Source organism: Pleurodeles waltl, chromosome 8 (genome assembly GCF_031143425.1).
Source record: "Pleurodeles waltl isolate 20211129_DDA chromosome 8, aPleWal1.hap1.20221129, whole genome shotgun sequence".
Lineage (NCBI taxonomy): Eukaryota > Metazoa > Chordata > Amphibia > Caudata > Salamandridae > Pleurodeles > Pleurodeles waltl.
The window spans coordinates 778647526-778665022 of NC_090447.1; the positions used below are offsets into that span (position 1 = coordinate 778647526).

At 42.3% G+C, this 17497-nt stretch overlaps 1 protein-coding gene across 1 annotated transcript in view; it reads left to right on the forward strand.

The window, feature by feature from the left end:
- The window catches only part of GRPR (gastrin releasing peptide receptor), a 396762-nt gene extending 383240 nt beyond the window's left edge, over window positions 1-13522 (forward strand). The window contains exon 3 of the mRNA XM_069203171.1: window positions 9797-13522. Coding sequence (XP_069059272.1) covers window positions 9797-10189 — 393 coding nt within the window. The 3' untranslated portion in view covers window positions 10190-13522. The remainder of the gene's footprint in view (window positions 1-9796) is intronic.
- The last annotated feature ends 3975 nt before the right edge of the window (window positions 13523-17497 follow it).

Sequence of the window (17497 nt, forward strand, 5' to 3'; positions counted from 1 at the left end):
CACCACCCCCTATCATCCACAGACCAATGGTCTGGTGGAAAGATTTAATAAGACCCTGAAGGGCATGATCATGGGTTTGTCTGACAAACTCAGGAGGAGATGGGATGTTCTCCTCCCATGCCTGAGAGGTGCCACAGAAAGGGGTTGGATTCAGCCCCTCTGAATGACTGTTTGGGTACCCTGTAAGAGGCCCACTGTGCTTGGTAAGAGAGTCTTGGGCGAAGCCTCTCAAAGAATCCAAGGAGAATGTGCTGGATTATGTGCTTGGCCCGTGATCACACATGGCTGAGTACATGAATAAGGCAAGCAGGAACCTGGAGGCCAGCCAAGAGCTCATGAAGCTCTGGCATGACCAGAAGGCTACCATGCCTGAGTATCATCCAGGACAGGTGGTGAGGGGTTTGGAGCCTGTGGCTCCTAGGGCCCTTCAGGCCAAGTGGACTGGGCCTTATCCCATTGTGGAGAAAAAGGGGAGGTCACCAACCTGGTGGATCTTGGCACACCCATGAAATCCTCATAGGATCCTGCATGTCAACAGATTGAAACCCCACCAGGAAAGGGCAGACATGACCATGCTGATGGTCACTGATAAAGGGAAGGAGGAGGAAAGTGAACTTCTGCCAGACCTCCTGCCCTCAAATGAACAAGATGGGTCAGTGGAGGGGGTGGTACTCTCTCCCAAGTGGACAGACCTGCAACAAAAAGACTGCAGGAAAGTTTTGGAGCAGTTTGCTGGTCTGTTCTCCCTGACCCCTGGACTCACCAATTTGTGTGTCCATGACGTTGACACTGGTGACAGCTTACCTGTCAAAATCAAGCTGTACAGGATGTCTGACCAGGTCAAGGCCAACATCAAAGCTGAACTGGCTAAGATGTTGGAGCTCAAGGTAATTGAGCCTTCTGACAGTCCTTGGTCCAGTCCAGTGGTACTGCTACCCAAACCTAATCCCCAAGGTTGGAAGAAGGAATTGAGATTCTGTGTGGACTACAGAGGTCTAAATGTAGTCACTAGGACTGATGCTAACCCCACACCTAGAGCTGATGAGCTCATTGATAGGTTGGGGCCTGCCAAATTTCTGAGCACATTTGATTTGACCTCAGGAGACTGGCAGATTGTCTTAAGTCCAGGAGCTAAGGAGAGGTCAGCATTTTCCACCCCAGAGGGCCACTTTCAGTTCAAGGTGATGCCCTTTGGCCTGAAAAATGCTCCTTGCACCTTCCAACAGTTTGTGAATAGAGTCCTGTCTGGGTTGAAATCTTTCAGTGCAGCTATCTGGATGATATAGCTGTATTTAGTCCCACCTCGGAGGACCACCTGATCCACCTAACGGAAGTGCTTCAGGTCCTGCTTTAAGCAGGCCTAACTATCAAGGCAAGTGTCAGATAGGGCAGAGCTCAGTTATGTACCTTGGCCACCTTGTTGGAGGAGGCCATGTACTACCTCTCCAGCCCAAGATCCAGACTATTCTGGATTGGGAGGCTCCTAAAACCCAGACTCAGGTCAGGGCCTTTCTTGGCCTCACTGGGTACTACAGGAGGTTTGTTCAGAATTATGGGACCATAGTGGCCCTTCTGAATGAGCTTACCTCAAGGAAGCAGCCCAAGAAGGTCATTTGGACCCCAGAGTGTCAGAAAGCTTTTGACACTCTAAAACAGGCTATGTGTTCAGCACCAGTGTTACTGGCCCCTGACAATAGTAAGGAGTTCATAGTGCAAACAGATGCTTCAGAGGAAGGAATTGGGCCGGTGTTAGCAGAAGTTAATGAAGATGGCCAAGATCAACCAGTTGCCTTCATCAGCAGGCGACTACTCCCCAGAGAGAAAAGATGGAGTGCCATTGAGTGGGAGGCCTTTGCTGTGGTCTGGTCCCTGAAGAAGTTGAGACCATACCTGTTTGGCACTCACTTCCGTGTACAAACTGACCACAGACCGCCCAGATGGTTGATGCAAATGAGGGGGAGAACCCAAAACTGTTAAGGTGGTCCATTTCCCTACAGGGGATGGACTTCACAGTGGAGCACAGACCTGGGACTGCCCATGCCAATGCAGATGGCCTTTCCAGATTTTTCCACTTAGCTGATGAGGACTACCAGGGTGTAGGTTAGTACCCATCACCTTTCATCTTGGTGGGGGCAATGTAGGAAAGTCCTCCTTTTTGCCCCGGTCACCCCCAAACTTTTTGGACAGGTACTGGTGGTTACTGACTCTTGGCTGTGCCCTGGGTACTGCTTACCAGTCCCAGGGCCAGTGTTCTGTGTAAAGTGGATATGCAAATTAGGCTAATTATAAATGGCAAAATTAACCTACCTATAAGTCCCTAGTATATGGTAGGGCATGGAGGTTTAGGGACCCCAGCATAGGTAGTGCCCCCATTGGTGCACTGCTGAGGTGCCCACTGTCATTGTAAAGGCAGGCCTGCCTTGCTGGCTGCTTTTAAATTAAGGTTACATGCAAATTCGACCTTGGAATTAAAAGTAGTTCCAAAGTCCTAAACTCCCTTATTTTTACCTATAAGTCACCCCTAAGGTGTACCCTTTGTGCCCCTAGGGCTGTGTGCCATGTAACTATAAGCTGGGACATTATAAAATAGTTTATAAGCCCTTGTAAGGTAAAACAGCCACATTTTTTTTTCCCCTCATTGTAGTAAATGGCCTCCATAGGCTAGAATGGGGGAACTTTATTTTAATTTTAAAAATCCCCTTAAGTAATAGATACCACAGGTTTGGTATCAAATTAATTTTTATAATAAATCCCACAACTTCCAATTGTTGGATTTAATATAACTTGTTCAGGTAAAGAGTTTTAAACTTTACCTGAAAAGTTGCCAACTTCAGCCAGCCCTGCAGTGTTTTTGCTGCTTTGCTCTGATTGACCAGTCTCTGGCAGCCTCGCTAGGCTGCCTTGATGAGGTGTGACATGGCCTTGCTCAACACAAAGAGATGTGCCTGGGGGAGAAGATCTCCCCTCAGCAGATGGGGAAGCAGGAAGGGGGAGGGCTGTCAAACTGGTCTTCAAAGGCAGGGAAGGACATTTGGAGCAACCCAGCAACACTCTCACATCCTGCAAACCCAGACAATTAGGTGCACCCTTGATAAGTGTAGGAGAGGGCAGGAGAGGGGTGTATTTAGGATTTTTAGCCACACCAGAGGGTGGGCTCAGCCAGATGTAACCTCCAAGAATCACTTTCAGCCATGATGGATTTTTGAGGAATGTTGCTCCCTGGGATTGATTTTTGCCACAAGGAAGTGGTCCTCACAGGGGTAGGGACCCTGCCCCTGATTGGAGATCCAGGACCCCCCTGTTTTTCACCCAGGAGCAAGGATAAAACTGGCAGACCTGCACCCACACCTCAGATCCCTGTCAGATTCCAACAAGGAAAAACTACAGAAGAAGAAGGACTGCCCTGCTGGACCCCTGGCCTGCACCTGGACACTGCACTCTGGAGGACTGCACTAGCGTCACACTTGGGCTTCACCACAAGCTTCAACTTGTTCAAGGAGGGACTCCCTGTTTGCTACAGGTGAAAACTTGCTAACCAGAGTCCCCTGCACCAACTCCTGAAAAACCAACCACCTGACAACTGTCCAGTGGCCAAAAAGGAGTTTGCGCCTGGTGCATTCTGGGAGTTGTAGTCCACGCCCCCCAAGGAACATCTCAGAGCTTTTAGAACCTCGGGGGTGAACTGTGGACTTCAAAAGAACCTTAAAAGAGCATCTGGAAGAAGATCCAGAAGTTTGGAGAACTTTGGAGGACTTTTGGAAAAAAGCTCCATAGAGGGACAGACCCGCCACGGCAACTCTAGCCGGCTTACCTCAACCCCGACAAGGCCTGACTTGCAGGTTCGTCCCGGTGAAGAAAATCTTCAAAAAAGTGACTAAGTCCGAACGTAGGAAGTTGACCAGGACCTCCCAGGCAGTGTATCCGAAGAGGGCTCCAAGGACGTCAGATCAAGATTCAGGTTTGCCCCGGTCGAAGGATTTTCACCTAAAAAAACACGACTAAGTCAGAAGGTAAAAATCTCCACCGAGGGCTCCCACAGCCCGTATCCGAGGAAGAGTTCCAGGAGGTCGGATTGGACTGGCAGGATCGTCCCTGTGAAGAAAATCTCCAGAAAAACGACTAAGTCCTAAGGTAAACTTTTGACCAAGGCCTCCCGCGGGCTGTAGCTGAGCCGTGCTCCATTGTGGTCAGCCTTAAACTTTGACTTTGCCCCGGTTGAGGTGCAACTAGATGACCAGATTTGCGCTTTTTTGTTTCTATGCGCTAGAAAGCATTAATTCTTTAAAAAATCATATCTCTGGTTCCCCTTGTCCGATTTTATTCATTTGGTGTCATTTTAAAGCTAAAAACATTTTCTGTTTTTATAAATTCATTTTAGATTTTAAACTGTTTCCTGTGTTTTATTTAATTACTGTTTTGTGATATTTGAATAGTTTATGCTTTGTCTGCTAAGTTAAGTCTTGTCGCTCGTTGTCAAGCTACCAAGGGTTGAGCTAGGTTTAATTTACTGAGACCTAACTGGACCTAAGTGGAGGTTAGTGGCCTATTTCTAAGTGTAGGTACTTACCTGCCCTTACCAATAACCCATTTTCCAACAAGGATAAACAGGCATTAGTAGACCATACACTTGAGGATAAAGACCTGGTCTTAAAGGACAAAAAGTCATGTTAGTTGCTGAAAGATCAAGAGGAAGCTAGACTTGAGAATTAAGCAGCCGTCAGAGTCCAGTGATGAAGGTGGCAGTGAACATTAGATATATAGTGAGGAAGCGTCCAACCACTGTACAAATGCCTGCTGTGTCTTTCACTGAGGATGGACAGTTCTGCCTTCAGACGGACTGGGTCAACTCCTCATGGCGAGTGCAGTGTGTGACTTTACAACCATGTTTAGAGTGTGTCTCTAGGACCCTCTGTACTGCATACCAAATAATGCCTTTCCGAATGCACTGTCTGCTACTAACCAAGAAGAGCACTGCTAGTGTGCCTCATCTGGACCTCTTTGCACCTAAGACCATATTGGCTTAAGCTCCTGAGTGGAGGTGTTCCCCTGCTTGCATGGGTCACACCCCAAAAAGTGAAGGTACAGCTGTTCACATTTCTTGTATACCCAATGTGTGTCTCCACAATAGATACTAGAGAAGGACCACACAATCATCTGCTTCCACTTCTGTATCTTTAAAGTGCCTCCTCTAGGCAAGCAAGGACTGCAGAGGTGTCAGAATTATTTGGCCCACTTGTTATCTTGGCCTACTTGTGCAAAAACGTGTCTGAAACAGTGCCCTTTTTCTTACTTTCCATCAAGATTATTTTGATGATAAAATATCATAAGATCGCATAACTAATGACTGTTGCTATGGAAAATAGCGTCTGATGATTTCACTACTGAATATCAACACCAACAATATAGTGGTACAAGTACATCGAGGGGCAAAATATCGAAAGGTAAGTTCATATAGGGAAGTATAGATTCACTTTTCCTATCTTCATATCTACGTACAGATTAGGTGTATATATGTGGAGTTAGGTATAGAAATCTAGACTTATCTATCTGTAGTTTAATTTGAATATTCTGTCTTCAATATTGGGTCCTATCGATATTGTGCGTTTGATATTCAGGGGGAACTTTGTACCAGGCTAATACTAATACTGGATGGGGCACACTGTACATTCTGATTTGACTCAAACTGCTCATACCACATGAACTGTAAACCTCCTCTCCTCCATTTAATAATTGCTTATTACCTGATCCCACAACTCTCAGAACTCAACTTTGTACCCACTTCGTCTCCTTTTAACATTAGGCATATACAGAAGTGGATTTTAGTCACAACATCAGGGTCCTTATTCAGAATTTATAAGAACAGTACAGTTATGATGAAAGTTGAACATGATGCAAAACCAGAGATTTTGCAAGTTTTTTTCACAATATAAGGTGTGGATTTATCAGTAGTTTGTTGCTGGTGCGAAATAGCAGGACTATCAGTGCTGTATTATGGCATTAACACATTCTAATTCACATGATCCACATATATTACAAAATTAAAATAATAAATATATGACATCTGTATACTCAACACAGGTGTTCCAAAGATCCATCCATCTCAAAATGAGGGTTCACATGCTCTTGCAAAGAGGCTCACACACCTATTGCCCAAGCTTATCTGTAACAAAGCGCCCTCAAGTTCAACAAACGCAATATGCTTAACACCAGAAACAATTTAAAAAATAAGACCGCAGATTCTTTGAGAACAATAAAGATGGCGAATAAACACGAACCATTATATTCATCCTTGTTGAACAGTAAGATTGGAACATGCAATGTTGACGCAGAATTGACTGAGATTGTTGTCTTCATTCCCTAGAGAAAGTGGCGAGGGCCCCCGGCCCCCACGTGGAATAAAATGTATTCCAACTTCTGCGATGGTCTTGCAAGCCACAAGGGTAGCGTACCTGGTTGAATCTTCCTTATAAACGGTCTCTGCTGTTGGATGTATTATGGAAGCAAGAGTGGGCAAATATAGAGAATAACAGGAAACCCAATGGGGAAATAACACACTGATAGTAGATTAAAATTGACTCCTTCGATAAGAATTAGGAGGGAAAACAACTGGGGACATATGAGCATTGTGCCTGCCTGTATGTCATGCTAAATACAATATATAAAGACTGAGTTTAAAAAAAACAGAGGAAAAATAAATTTAAAAAGACTATGCAATATTTAAAAAACGAGCCCATACCATCCCGAGTTGACATGTGTACAAGCTTCGTTTTGACATATAGTGCCCATTACAGAAATTTTAAGTCAGCTTGAAATGCAATATTTAGAGACTGTAGCTAATCAGTCCTTAATTTTGCAAATAAAAACGTGCCGGTGGCCTCCTCTTAAACACGCAGCTGCTGCAATTAAATGCGCGAACACTGAATACCGAGGCAGCGCAATAGTAAAGCCATCTAAAGCCACTCCCTGCCCCTTCAGCTCACTTTTGCAGTGTTCTGCTTTCTCCCATTGTGACGCTTTTACGTTTTTCTCTTCCTCCGTCTTCCCCATATGTGTCTTTTGCGCGCTGTAAATGCTTGAGGCAGAAAAATATAGTGCCGGCCCTCAAAAATAAGTGCCGGTGCTCCGCACCGGAAACAGCGAGCACAAATTAAGCACTGTAGCTAATGATGTACAGTGCGTTCAGCTTGTTCCCTTTATTTGCCAATAGGGAAAGCGCTATGACCAAAGAACAAACAGAATAAATGTATGGAATAGCAAACGGCTGAAAGGGTGAAAGAGAACAATCAAACCAGATGGGGAAACAATGCAATAAAAATAATGCGCAGTGTAGAATTCACGTTCATAGGTTTCCATCCTGATAGTTACATTGTCAAATAGTTGCGTAAATGAACTACATGGCACAAGAGGGCGCATAGTTTACACTGCAATATTTGATGGACGACTAATAGGTGGTGTTTCCTGATCAGTTACAGAGGAACGTGCCGCTGATGTTGTGACACAGCACTTCAAGGACATGACATGTTGAAATAACTTTTCTCTCCATTATTCTAAGTGTGCGTAATTATAAGAGACGTATTTGATTTCATACGACCACATGACTCATTCTTCACCTTGAATGTATTGTAGGAATACATTTGTTGGTAGCATGTTGTTCTCACAGAAGTTGCCTGGCATGCTCACTAAGGCCCATATTTATACTTTTTAGCGCCGTATTTGTGTCAAAAAGCGGCGCATATGAGGCGCTAAAAAAGTAGAAATACGGGCCTAAGTGTAGTAGGAATGCAAAGAAAGCAAGCAATTGCCAACAGGTTAACATATGACGAGTAGGGACTGGGATAGGAAGGCGTGCATTGTAATATTTAGTCTACCACCCAAAATAAATTCTGAAGTGTTTGCTTTATTTCTTGACAAACAGATTTTCAACAGGTCAGCACTTAATATTAGTAATGCAATTGGTGAAGTAAAAATGTACGTTATTGGTTCGGAAATTTAAGCTTTTAACAAATCACTAAGGGGCTAATTTGTATATCAGTGGACGGAGTAATTACTGTCACGATGGCGGAATACCTTACTCCTGCCATGAGGAGGGAACTTTGCCTGCCGTATTTAGAGATGTTCACCGTCCCTGCTGACATCTATCGGATTTTCAGGAACCAATGTCAACATGATGAAGCTGTATGACAAAGGTACAACTTTTTTTCATTTTCATAAAGAAAATCCGAAGACAAGTTTTTCATTTTGAAAGTAAAAAACAAAAAACAGTGACCCCCTCGGCTTGGGAGATCCCTCCCATTGCTAGGGTGTTATTGAGTCATTTTCAATTACCCTTAATTTCTTCCTTGTGGTGATGGACATTAAAAAGCGACTGTGTCCACCAATCTAATTTAGGTGGGTGAACATACAGCCATAACTCCATTAGGCCATCAGAGGGATTTGACTACAGCAGAGACTGAGCAGTATTTGCCATTGTGAAACCTATGGTCCACCCAACTCTAAATTGGGCCGGCGGACCATGATCTTGGCAGGAAGGGGACTCCATCACCATTGCAGCAGAGTTCCATCTCCGGCAACATATAAATCAGGACCTAATGCTGTGTGGTTTTAAATTTGCTACATTTATTTTGATGGAACCCGGCATTAATGACATATTAAGATAGTTCCCTTCTTCTAAAACAGTTGCAATGGTTCGTCCTCTTTGCTAAAAAAAACATGTACATTGGTTTTGTTAAACTAACTTCATAATATACAATAGGTCAAGCTAGACTTGGTTTAAAAGGTGACTGTTCACAGACGGCTCTGAAAAGTTTTAACACCTGAAATGTGATAGTGATCCCCATACACCCCATATGTAATAGTTTGAGAATAAGGAAACATGATGTATACTGACAAAATTATGACCACTCCTTTGGGGTTGGGCAAAATTACTGAATCTTTCTCTCTTTCAGAAATGTTGCCTCAAAGTGACATTCTGTCATGACAATCTGAATGATGAAGAAAACTCACCACAGTATTCGATCTTCCTATCCAAAAAGTACCACATCAAATCTATAAATAAAAAATAAAAAATAAATCATCTGAATTTTTAAAGTTGTTCGTATTTGTTTAATAATTATACACGTATCATCGAAAATATAATGAACATATATACATTTTTATTGTACAGTTAAAAAGAAAGATGTTAGAAACATGTAGGGCCTCCATGCTAAGGGGGCAACATATTAAATGATTATTGTATTTTTTTTTTTATCAAACACGCCTCGCATTTTATATTGTAGAAAATTTGGTTAGAGCAGTTGTAAAATCAGGCTAATTTTTTAGAGTGAAATGTTATTTGGAGTTTGAAAAACGTTAATGAGCATCAATTAAAAAGGAGTTAATGCTATGTAGGAGTTGTTGAAGAGCTACACTTATAAATAAGCAGTAACACGTCTTTTTAAGCACTGAATAAAGTTTTGGGGGAAACAAAGAACCTCACCCTTAAACCTCCTCACCCACCTCAAGTGAATCATACTTTATACCAATGAACAAAAATGATAAATATTTGCAGCTTGGAATGCGGGCGGAAAATCTTCCGTGATAATACTCCAGTGGGAAACATCTTACTAAAGTTATGAAATTCAAATGTGATAAAGGAGAATATTTTTGACAGTGATTATCAATATTGTCTGAAAGTGATTTTATTGCCTACAACTGAAGTTCATAATTCTTTGTTAGGAAGAGTAGCAGACTTTTCTTAGTTTCTTCATGGATAAAGGTGTGTTTTTGTTTCACAAATTGTTTATTCTTTCCTTTTCAGATTGAATCTCGGAAGCGGCTTGCCAAGACTGTGCTGGTATTCGTGGGCCTCTTTGCTTTCTGTTGGCTTCCTAACCATGTCATCTACCTGTACCGGTCCTATCACTACTCCGAGGTGGACACCTCTGTGTTGCACTTTGTGACCAGTATCTGCGCTAGGATCCTCGCCTTCACCAACTCTTGTGTGAATCCTTTTGCCCTTTACATGCTCAGCAAGAGCTTCAGAAAACAGTTCAATAACCAACTTTTTTGCTGCAGAACCCGGATTCTCATTCGATCGCAAAGCACGGGAAGAAGCACGACCCGAATGACTTCCCTCAAGAGCACCAACCACTCGGGGGCCAGCTTTAGTCTAATCAATGGCAAGCACATCTGTCAGGAAGGCTGTGTATAGAGCCATCTATTTCATAAGCGTTGCAAAACAATTCATGCCACTTTGACATTTGTTTCCACTATAGCATGCCCTATACTAAGGGAAAGGTAAGCTAAAAAAAAAATCATGTCTATGGACGAGAAGAGAGATCATGGACGCATACAGAAGTTTGACTTCTGTATATGAGCAGACAAGGCTCATGTATTGGAAATCTAAACAACTTAACAGAACAATCTTCCAAAGCGCAATGCTCAGGCCATTCGTTGGTTTCCAAGTAAGGATAGTACATGGCAGTCCAAGAAGAATTGATTGTGAAATATAAATATGCAGTAGAGTATTTATGAGAAATGTGAAGTATTTATGTCTATTTTTATTGACCACAATATTTATTCATTGTGTTGCATTGATTTATTATAACACAGAGTAATGTTTACTCATGGATCTTGGTTCCTTGATTTGAGCAGTGCATTGTGAATGAGGTGGCAGAAAGGCAATTACTTAAACCCTGCTGTAAGTTTGTAGTGTACTGACAATCCAACGAGAGTAACACCTAACTCTATGTATTATTTGTAAACAAGATTCCAGCAGCAGTTGTATCTTCAACTATGAAAACGAAATATTCTCCAAGAATGCATTATCTACCATTGCTTTAATTATGTGTTGTTAAAAACAAGTATCCTGAGCATGATTACAGAATGGGAGCACCACTTTGGTCTGTGCCAGACACACCTTTCAGAATGTGTGCCTGAGTCAGACCAGAACAGTGTACCCTCATACGATGAATGTCCTTCACTGGGGAACAAAATTCAGGAAATAGAAAGAGCATCCGCCTCCAAGCTGCTCCATGTTTCACAGTGCAGGCAGCAGCCACCAGCACTTTAAAGAGGGGATCAAACTGTAAGGGAATATCTGGGAGGTCCATGTGAGCCCCTTTGTTCCATCCAAAGGGCTGTGGTCAGGGTGTGCACTAATAATGCACCACTTTTTTTGTGGTGCACTATCCATGCCCCTCCTAAGGGCATGTTTGCCACTGCACACTCATCCAGAGTAGGTCACTGGCACAGAGGCAAAGTGATTCCCTCATTTGCACAGAACCGTGGAAGGAACTCCCTTCAAGATATCACTGGTGCTACATGTGTTTCAACACTATCAGTATTACAGAAGGGGCTGCATTGGTGTTCTGTTGCTCTATTCTGCAATACATAGTGCACCACAGGAGACCAAAGCAGGTAAACAAGCCTGTTGTGCTCCTGGGGCACTATGTAGAATACAGACCATGATAGTCTTGTTCTAGAGTGGGTAGTAACTATGTTTGCTTGATCATGACACGCTGACGTATAACATGTAGCTGGCTATTGCTGGCCCTCATAACCCCTATCTGGTGCATTGCCACATGTGACATCCTTTGCAAAATGCCATTCTAGGTGAACTGATAAATATAACTGTGAAAGGCGTTGCTGGGCAGTTCTTTGTGTTCATAAATCAAAGCGAATATCACTTTCTAAAATGGCTTAAAATTCACAGTATGGAGTGAAAAGCACTTTCAGCTATGATGAGTTATGATTCATAAGATTTAATCAAATTAACTGTGTAACTTCATATGTATGCCTGTTTGGTTGGTGCTAACTTTCAAAACAGAGGGATTTGAGGAGATAAAATGTGCCCCTATCTTACAAACATGGAATGCACACATTCTTTCATAGGGCACATACTGTGCGAATGTTGATCTGAGCACATTCCCCTGAAAAGAAAAGCAATTTCTGTAAGGACTAGTCACAGATCCCTATGCAATTACATAGCAAAGACTTGACATAGCACTTATCTCTCCTTCTGTTCCGGAACAGAATCAACCTGCCCAAAGCTAAAAAACAAACTTTTCAGTATTTAATAATTTCTAACTTTTGAGCTAATGTTATTTGAATAATACCACAGGTGAAGTGCAATGTTTTGGTTGTGAAGTGTGGCTCAAATAAGTAGCACACATGGAGGATGCAGCAGTGTACCAGGGGTACCATGGACCTGATCTGAGCACAGAAAATGGACCTCGGGCTGTGAGTTTGGGTAGTAAAAGGAAACCACGATTAAGGGTCAGTAGGCCCCTCTAGGCCCCAGTCCCTCCTGCCACTGCACCATTAATAACTATACCTGGGAGGGTGGCTAGTGGGATAATATTTGTATGTTCCCAACAAGTACACTTTGTAGCAGAACCAAATATTCTTTATGGAAAATGTGCATTAGAGTCAGTACTATTGGCAAGAGATGAAAGCAACATATGTGCATACTTTACATATACGTCTAGGAGTTTGTAACATACATGCCCTTACATAGACTCAAAGACTATTGTTATAGCTCCAACCAGGAATGATCATCTAAAAGCAAAAGGACGAGTCTCTCCCCCATTTCATTTGTTTAATTTTGGTCATTGGTTTTGTTGTAGTGCTAACTGAAAGACAACACATACCATACATAGAATGAAAACAAGGCTGTCCTAATTTTGTTCAGGGATGGCCTCTCCGCTATGGCAGAGGAGCGTCGCCCGCTGCTGAAAGCAGAAAAATAAAAGGACATTCAAAGTATTTTATTATCCCTTTATTTGTCTGCTTTCAAAGGGCTGGGAGGGGTGGAGCCAGCCTCCTCCATATCAACTAGTGGATGAGGAGTAGTAGTGAGCTTCTAAGTGCGCATGTCAGTTTGACTGGCCATCTGAGGCACTTAGAAACTCTCCACCTAACTGTATTTTACAGCTGGGTGGAGATCAAGTGCTGTCCCCCACTCCCTCCCTGAGTGGCATATCTGCATGAAAGAAGCGCTGGGATAGATTGGGGAACAAAGAAGACGAAAGGCGGCTGGAGAAGAAGCGGCGGATCACAGAGGGGCAGATACGTTTTTTTTTTTTTTACTGACCCCCCATGACACTCACTCTTGTGCTTCCCACCCACCCCTTCCTGGCAGCAGTTGTGACTAAATTTGTTGCTACCTTTGAATAGCAAAATCATAATATACACAAATGTCCAACGTTTTAGACCTTGAGGCCTAGATTTTCTATTATTCATGCAATGGAGCATCGCTTCACTGGAATGAGAAAAATTGTCCTGCCAAGAATTAGCAACCATCACACACCGCTGATTTAATCAGCAATGCTCATGCAAAACAAGCTCTCCTAGGGAGATATCAGGTGGTGTGCTAGGTCACATATGCGGCTCAAGAGACCCTTGCCAGAGATTTGTACTTGAAGTAAGGTACCCAATAGAAATTTCAATGTGAAGTCAACCCCGGAAGGGTAAACCGTGAAAGCTGTGTATTTTTCCGTCAATTACCCACCTTACATGTTGCAATATTATGTAATATTCTACTTACCCATGTTTGCACCTGTTTTATTTCGGATTACGATAGGATGCAGAGACTTTTTTAATTGATTGGGCTTTGCATGAAAACCTGTAGGTGTTTGAAATTTCTCATATCATTGCGCCCATTGAGGGTTAGGAACTCAATGATCTAAAGTGACTTTGAGCAGTACTGTAGTCTAGTTTTGTTGGAAAATAGCTTTCACACCAAAAAGGTGACAAGTGCTGCTGTTTACATTACTCTTTGCCATACTGCCCTTCCATGCATCACACAAGTGCCTTGTCAAACATATGGTGAGTTTGGACCTGGGTGTTTTTACAGAAAGCATCTCGTGAATACATTTAATTTTGAAGTTGGAAATGCAGTAAAAATGCGCAAAGGATCTAAACAACCGAATCAAATCTACAATTTCCATCTAATTTCCATTCCTTCTGCTCATTTTTCAATGGAGTGCTATTTTTCGAGCTTTGCTAATAGTTTCAGATCTTTACTGACAATCCCTAATTTGATTTCAAGAAGTCAGTAATTACTGCATACAAGTTAATACAGCTTACCTCTGAAAATGGTGGCATTCAGTGTTTCAAATGCCCTGTTTATTTTGCCCTTTTCACTTAGAGGAGCAATGTGGTTTACGTCAGCTGTGACCTTATTTCCGCCATTACTATTTTAAAGAAAAAGCATGAGTTACCTAAAGTAATTCTGATTTTTTTGTTAAATGTGATAACATAACATGAAGAAGACCAATCTGCTGCTCAAAAAGCTGCTGAGTGATGTGATATACGTGATTGGGTACTCAAAGACTATTGGGCATATTTATAATGCCCTAGTGCCACCTTTTGCCACATTAACGTCATTATTTTTTCAGTTAATGTGGTCCAACAAGGCCGATATCCCCACACCGTATTTACAGAGTGGCGCATTGCATGCATTGCGCCACTCTATAACCCTTTGGATATATTATGCATGGTGCAGGCATAATGTAGCACAAAGAGGGCGTTCCCCCGTTAGGGGAGCCGGAAAAATGGCACTAGGAAATCTATGAGATTTCCTTGTGCCTTTTTTTACAGCACTTTTAAAGCCTGTGCTCAAGAGCAGATGTTAAGAGGGAGCTTCCATTCTTCCATTCTTAGAATAGGCCCCTATGTACTCTGCAGGAGTAGCACCAACGTTTTGGTGCTACTCCTGCAGAGTACATCAAGAGCGTCATCAAAAATGACGCAATTGCCCCCACCCCTGCACCATGGTGCGCTGTATTTTAAATACGGTGCACCATGGGGGTGCTAAGTGGTGCAGCGAAAGTGGTGCTGCACTCAGTGTGTTTTTCTCTCTCTTGCTCTCTGGAAATGACTGATCGGAAAAAGCAAGTACTGCTCGCCGAAAATAAGTGCTGGTGGCTCCCACTGGCAACCACCTCCTCAATTTAAGCAATGATTCCATGTTTCTGTTGTTTTCTGTCTGTGGGCACAGCACTGACTTATGAAGTTAGTAAGCTTAACCAGGATGTACAACCCCGGTATTCACTGTGCACACTTGCAGACGTGAAGATTCTTTCTTTTTGCTATTCTTGGTAAGCCACCTAATAAAACTGCAATCAATACACGGATTCAAATGGCTTCGTGTAAGCCAAAATTTGTTCTTTGAAAAATATTTTTGCCTGCATAATTTTTCTCTTTTTTTGTCTACAGTCATCTAAATAAGTCCAGTGACACCAACCAGTAACAGCCATGCGTTCTTCTAATTCTACTTAATATTCCTAACAATATTGTTAGGTCTCATGGGACCCCTTCTCCTTTGTGAATGAAATCGAAAATATTTTTTCAGAGCAGACAGTGGTCCCCTGGATCATTGCCTGCTCTGAAAAAATGAAAAGAAAATTTTTCATTTTTGTTTTTGAAAGGCATCTCGTTTTCCTTTAAGGAAAACTGGCTGCATTTAAAAAAAAATAAACGGCTTTATTTAAAAACAGTCACAGACATGGTGGTCTGCTGTCTCCAGCAGGCCACCATCCCTGTTAGGGCGGCCATTCTCAATGGGGTCGCAAATTTTGACCTACCACATGAATATTCATGAGGTAGGTCATTTGCAACCCCATTGGGAATCGCAAACAGTGTGAAGTATACTGTTGTACATTCGGTTTTGCGAGTCGCAAATTGTGAGTCGTTAAGACTCGAAGTTTGCGAGTCGCAAAACCGGATCTTTGTACATGTGGCCCAAAGTCTTTGTCTAAACCACATGTATCTGGTTCCGGTCACACCAAACTGCCTCCAGACTCGAAGCAAGACACTATTATTGTTTAAATATGGTTAGGAAAAGGCTTGTGCCAAGTAAAGACTGGCCTGAGGTAGCCTGACAGTGTCAGAAGAGCTTATCTAACAGGTGAATGTACAGGGTATTTTTTTGGCTGGATGTTGGCCAGTTTTATGGTTTGATGAGCCTGCTTTTGCTATTACCACAAACATAGACTGAAGCAGACACAAATACATGCAGTCTCCCCCATGTTTGCTAAACAATTATGCAGCGTGTCTTTGAAAGTTTAAAACTTCCTCAATTTGAAAATGTGGACCCCTTTTTTATTTAGCTATTTGATTTGCTAGTGGGAGCCACTTTTATTTTGGTGTCAGGGCCCATTTTTTGTTTCTTCCTGACCCGGGCTGATGTGAAAGTCTTTTACCCCAATGTAATCTCATGTAAACCCCAAATATTGGGCTAAATTTACCATTTGTAATTTCTGTTTCCCTTACATTTAAACTATCTGTGTACCTTGCTCTTGTATAAGACTTGGTATGCACAGTGAATGTCATGCGTTAAATGTGAAATTAAATGTGTGCTGCAGCTAAATGTGTTGCTTTAGCAACATTCACAGCTTGACTTTAAAAACTGGACAGGAATGCCTTGGGGCTAGTATCCTGTAAGCATTTTGTGCAAAAAAAGGCATATTTTAATCTTGATTTTAATTGGAGCCCCTCCCTGCATTTTAATTGGAGGCCCCCCCCTTGCATCTTTATTGGAGGCCCCTCTTGCATCATAGCAACACAAAAAGATAATGGACGGAATGTTGCCATTGTTTTTTTGCTCACCATGCCACCCAACTTTGGAACTAGCCATATGGTAATCAGTCATAAATTTGCTCCCCTTGGCAATAGTCCAGCCCAAACTACCAGGCCATGGCCTTCCTGGACTGGAAATAGGCATCCTGGGGCTGGTTTCAGGGAGCAAAAAATGATGGATTTAGGCCCAAATTTGTGACTGGGGGTGAATGTTTGACATTGTTCAGCATTCCATCCATCATCTGTTCCTTAAGTGGGAAGGGTATACACAGACATGGGCCCCATTGCTCGCTATGTCACTGATTTCAAGCTAGCTTGGCTGATGGGAAGTGAATTTTTTTGCCAAACTTAGATTAACAGTTAACAGGGCAGAATTGCTTTCATTGGTAATCCAGTGCAGTTTTCCATTTTTTATAGTTCTGAGACCATATTATGTAAAATCTCACCTGTGAAATGAGGTTTTGCAGCAACAGTTACACTGACTGTTTAGTGTAATGGTGACATTTTCCATTTGCTATTTTGTGCCATTAAATTTGAACAAAAACACTTTGTACACAATATAGTCAGTACAAAGTTCATTGTTGTATCGGTCATTTTGGTAAATAATGGAGCAAAATCGCACTATATTGGTTTCAAGATTATTAACATTGCAGGACCAGTTTACAAACAGAATTACAAATCTGCACTCACAGAAGTACTATTCCTTACTAGTACAGACTTTCAGTTTTCCCTCTTCACAAATTTCATCTGTTGTATATCTGGAAAGCTGGGCCAGTTGTAGATTTGTAAGTATACTACGCAGTGAGCTATGAGATTTTTAAAAGGCTTTTATTACCCCACTGTGTAATTTTATTCCAAATCCCAAAAGGTTTTTAGGGCTGAAAGGGAATAATTGGGGCTTGTGAATGGCCATAAACTCACAAGTGTGTGGGGAATC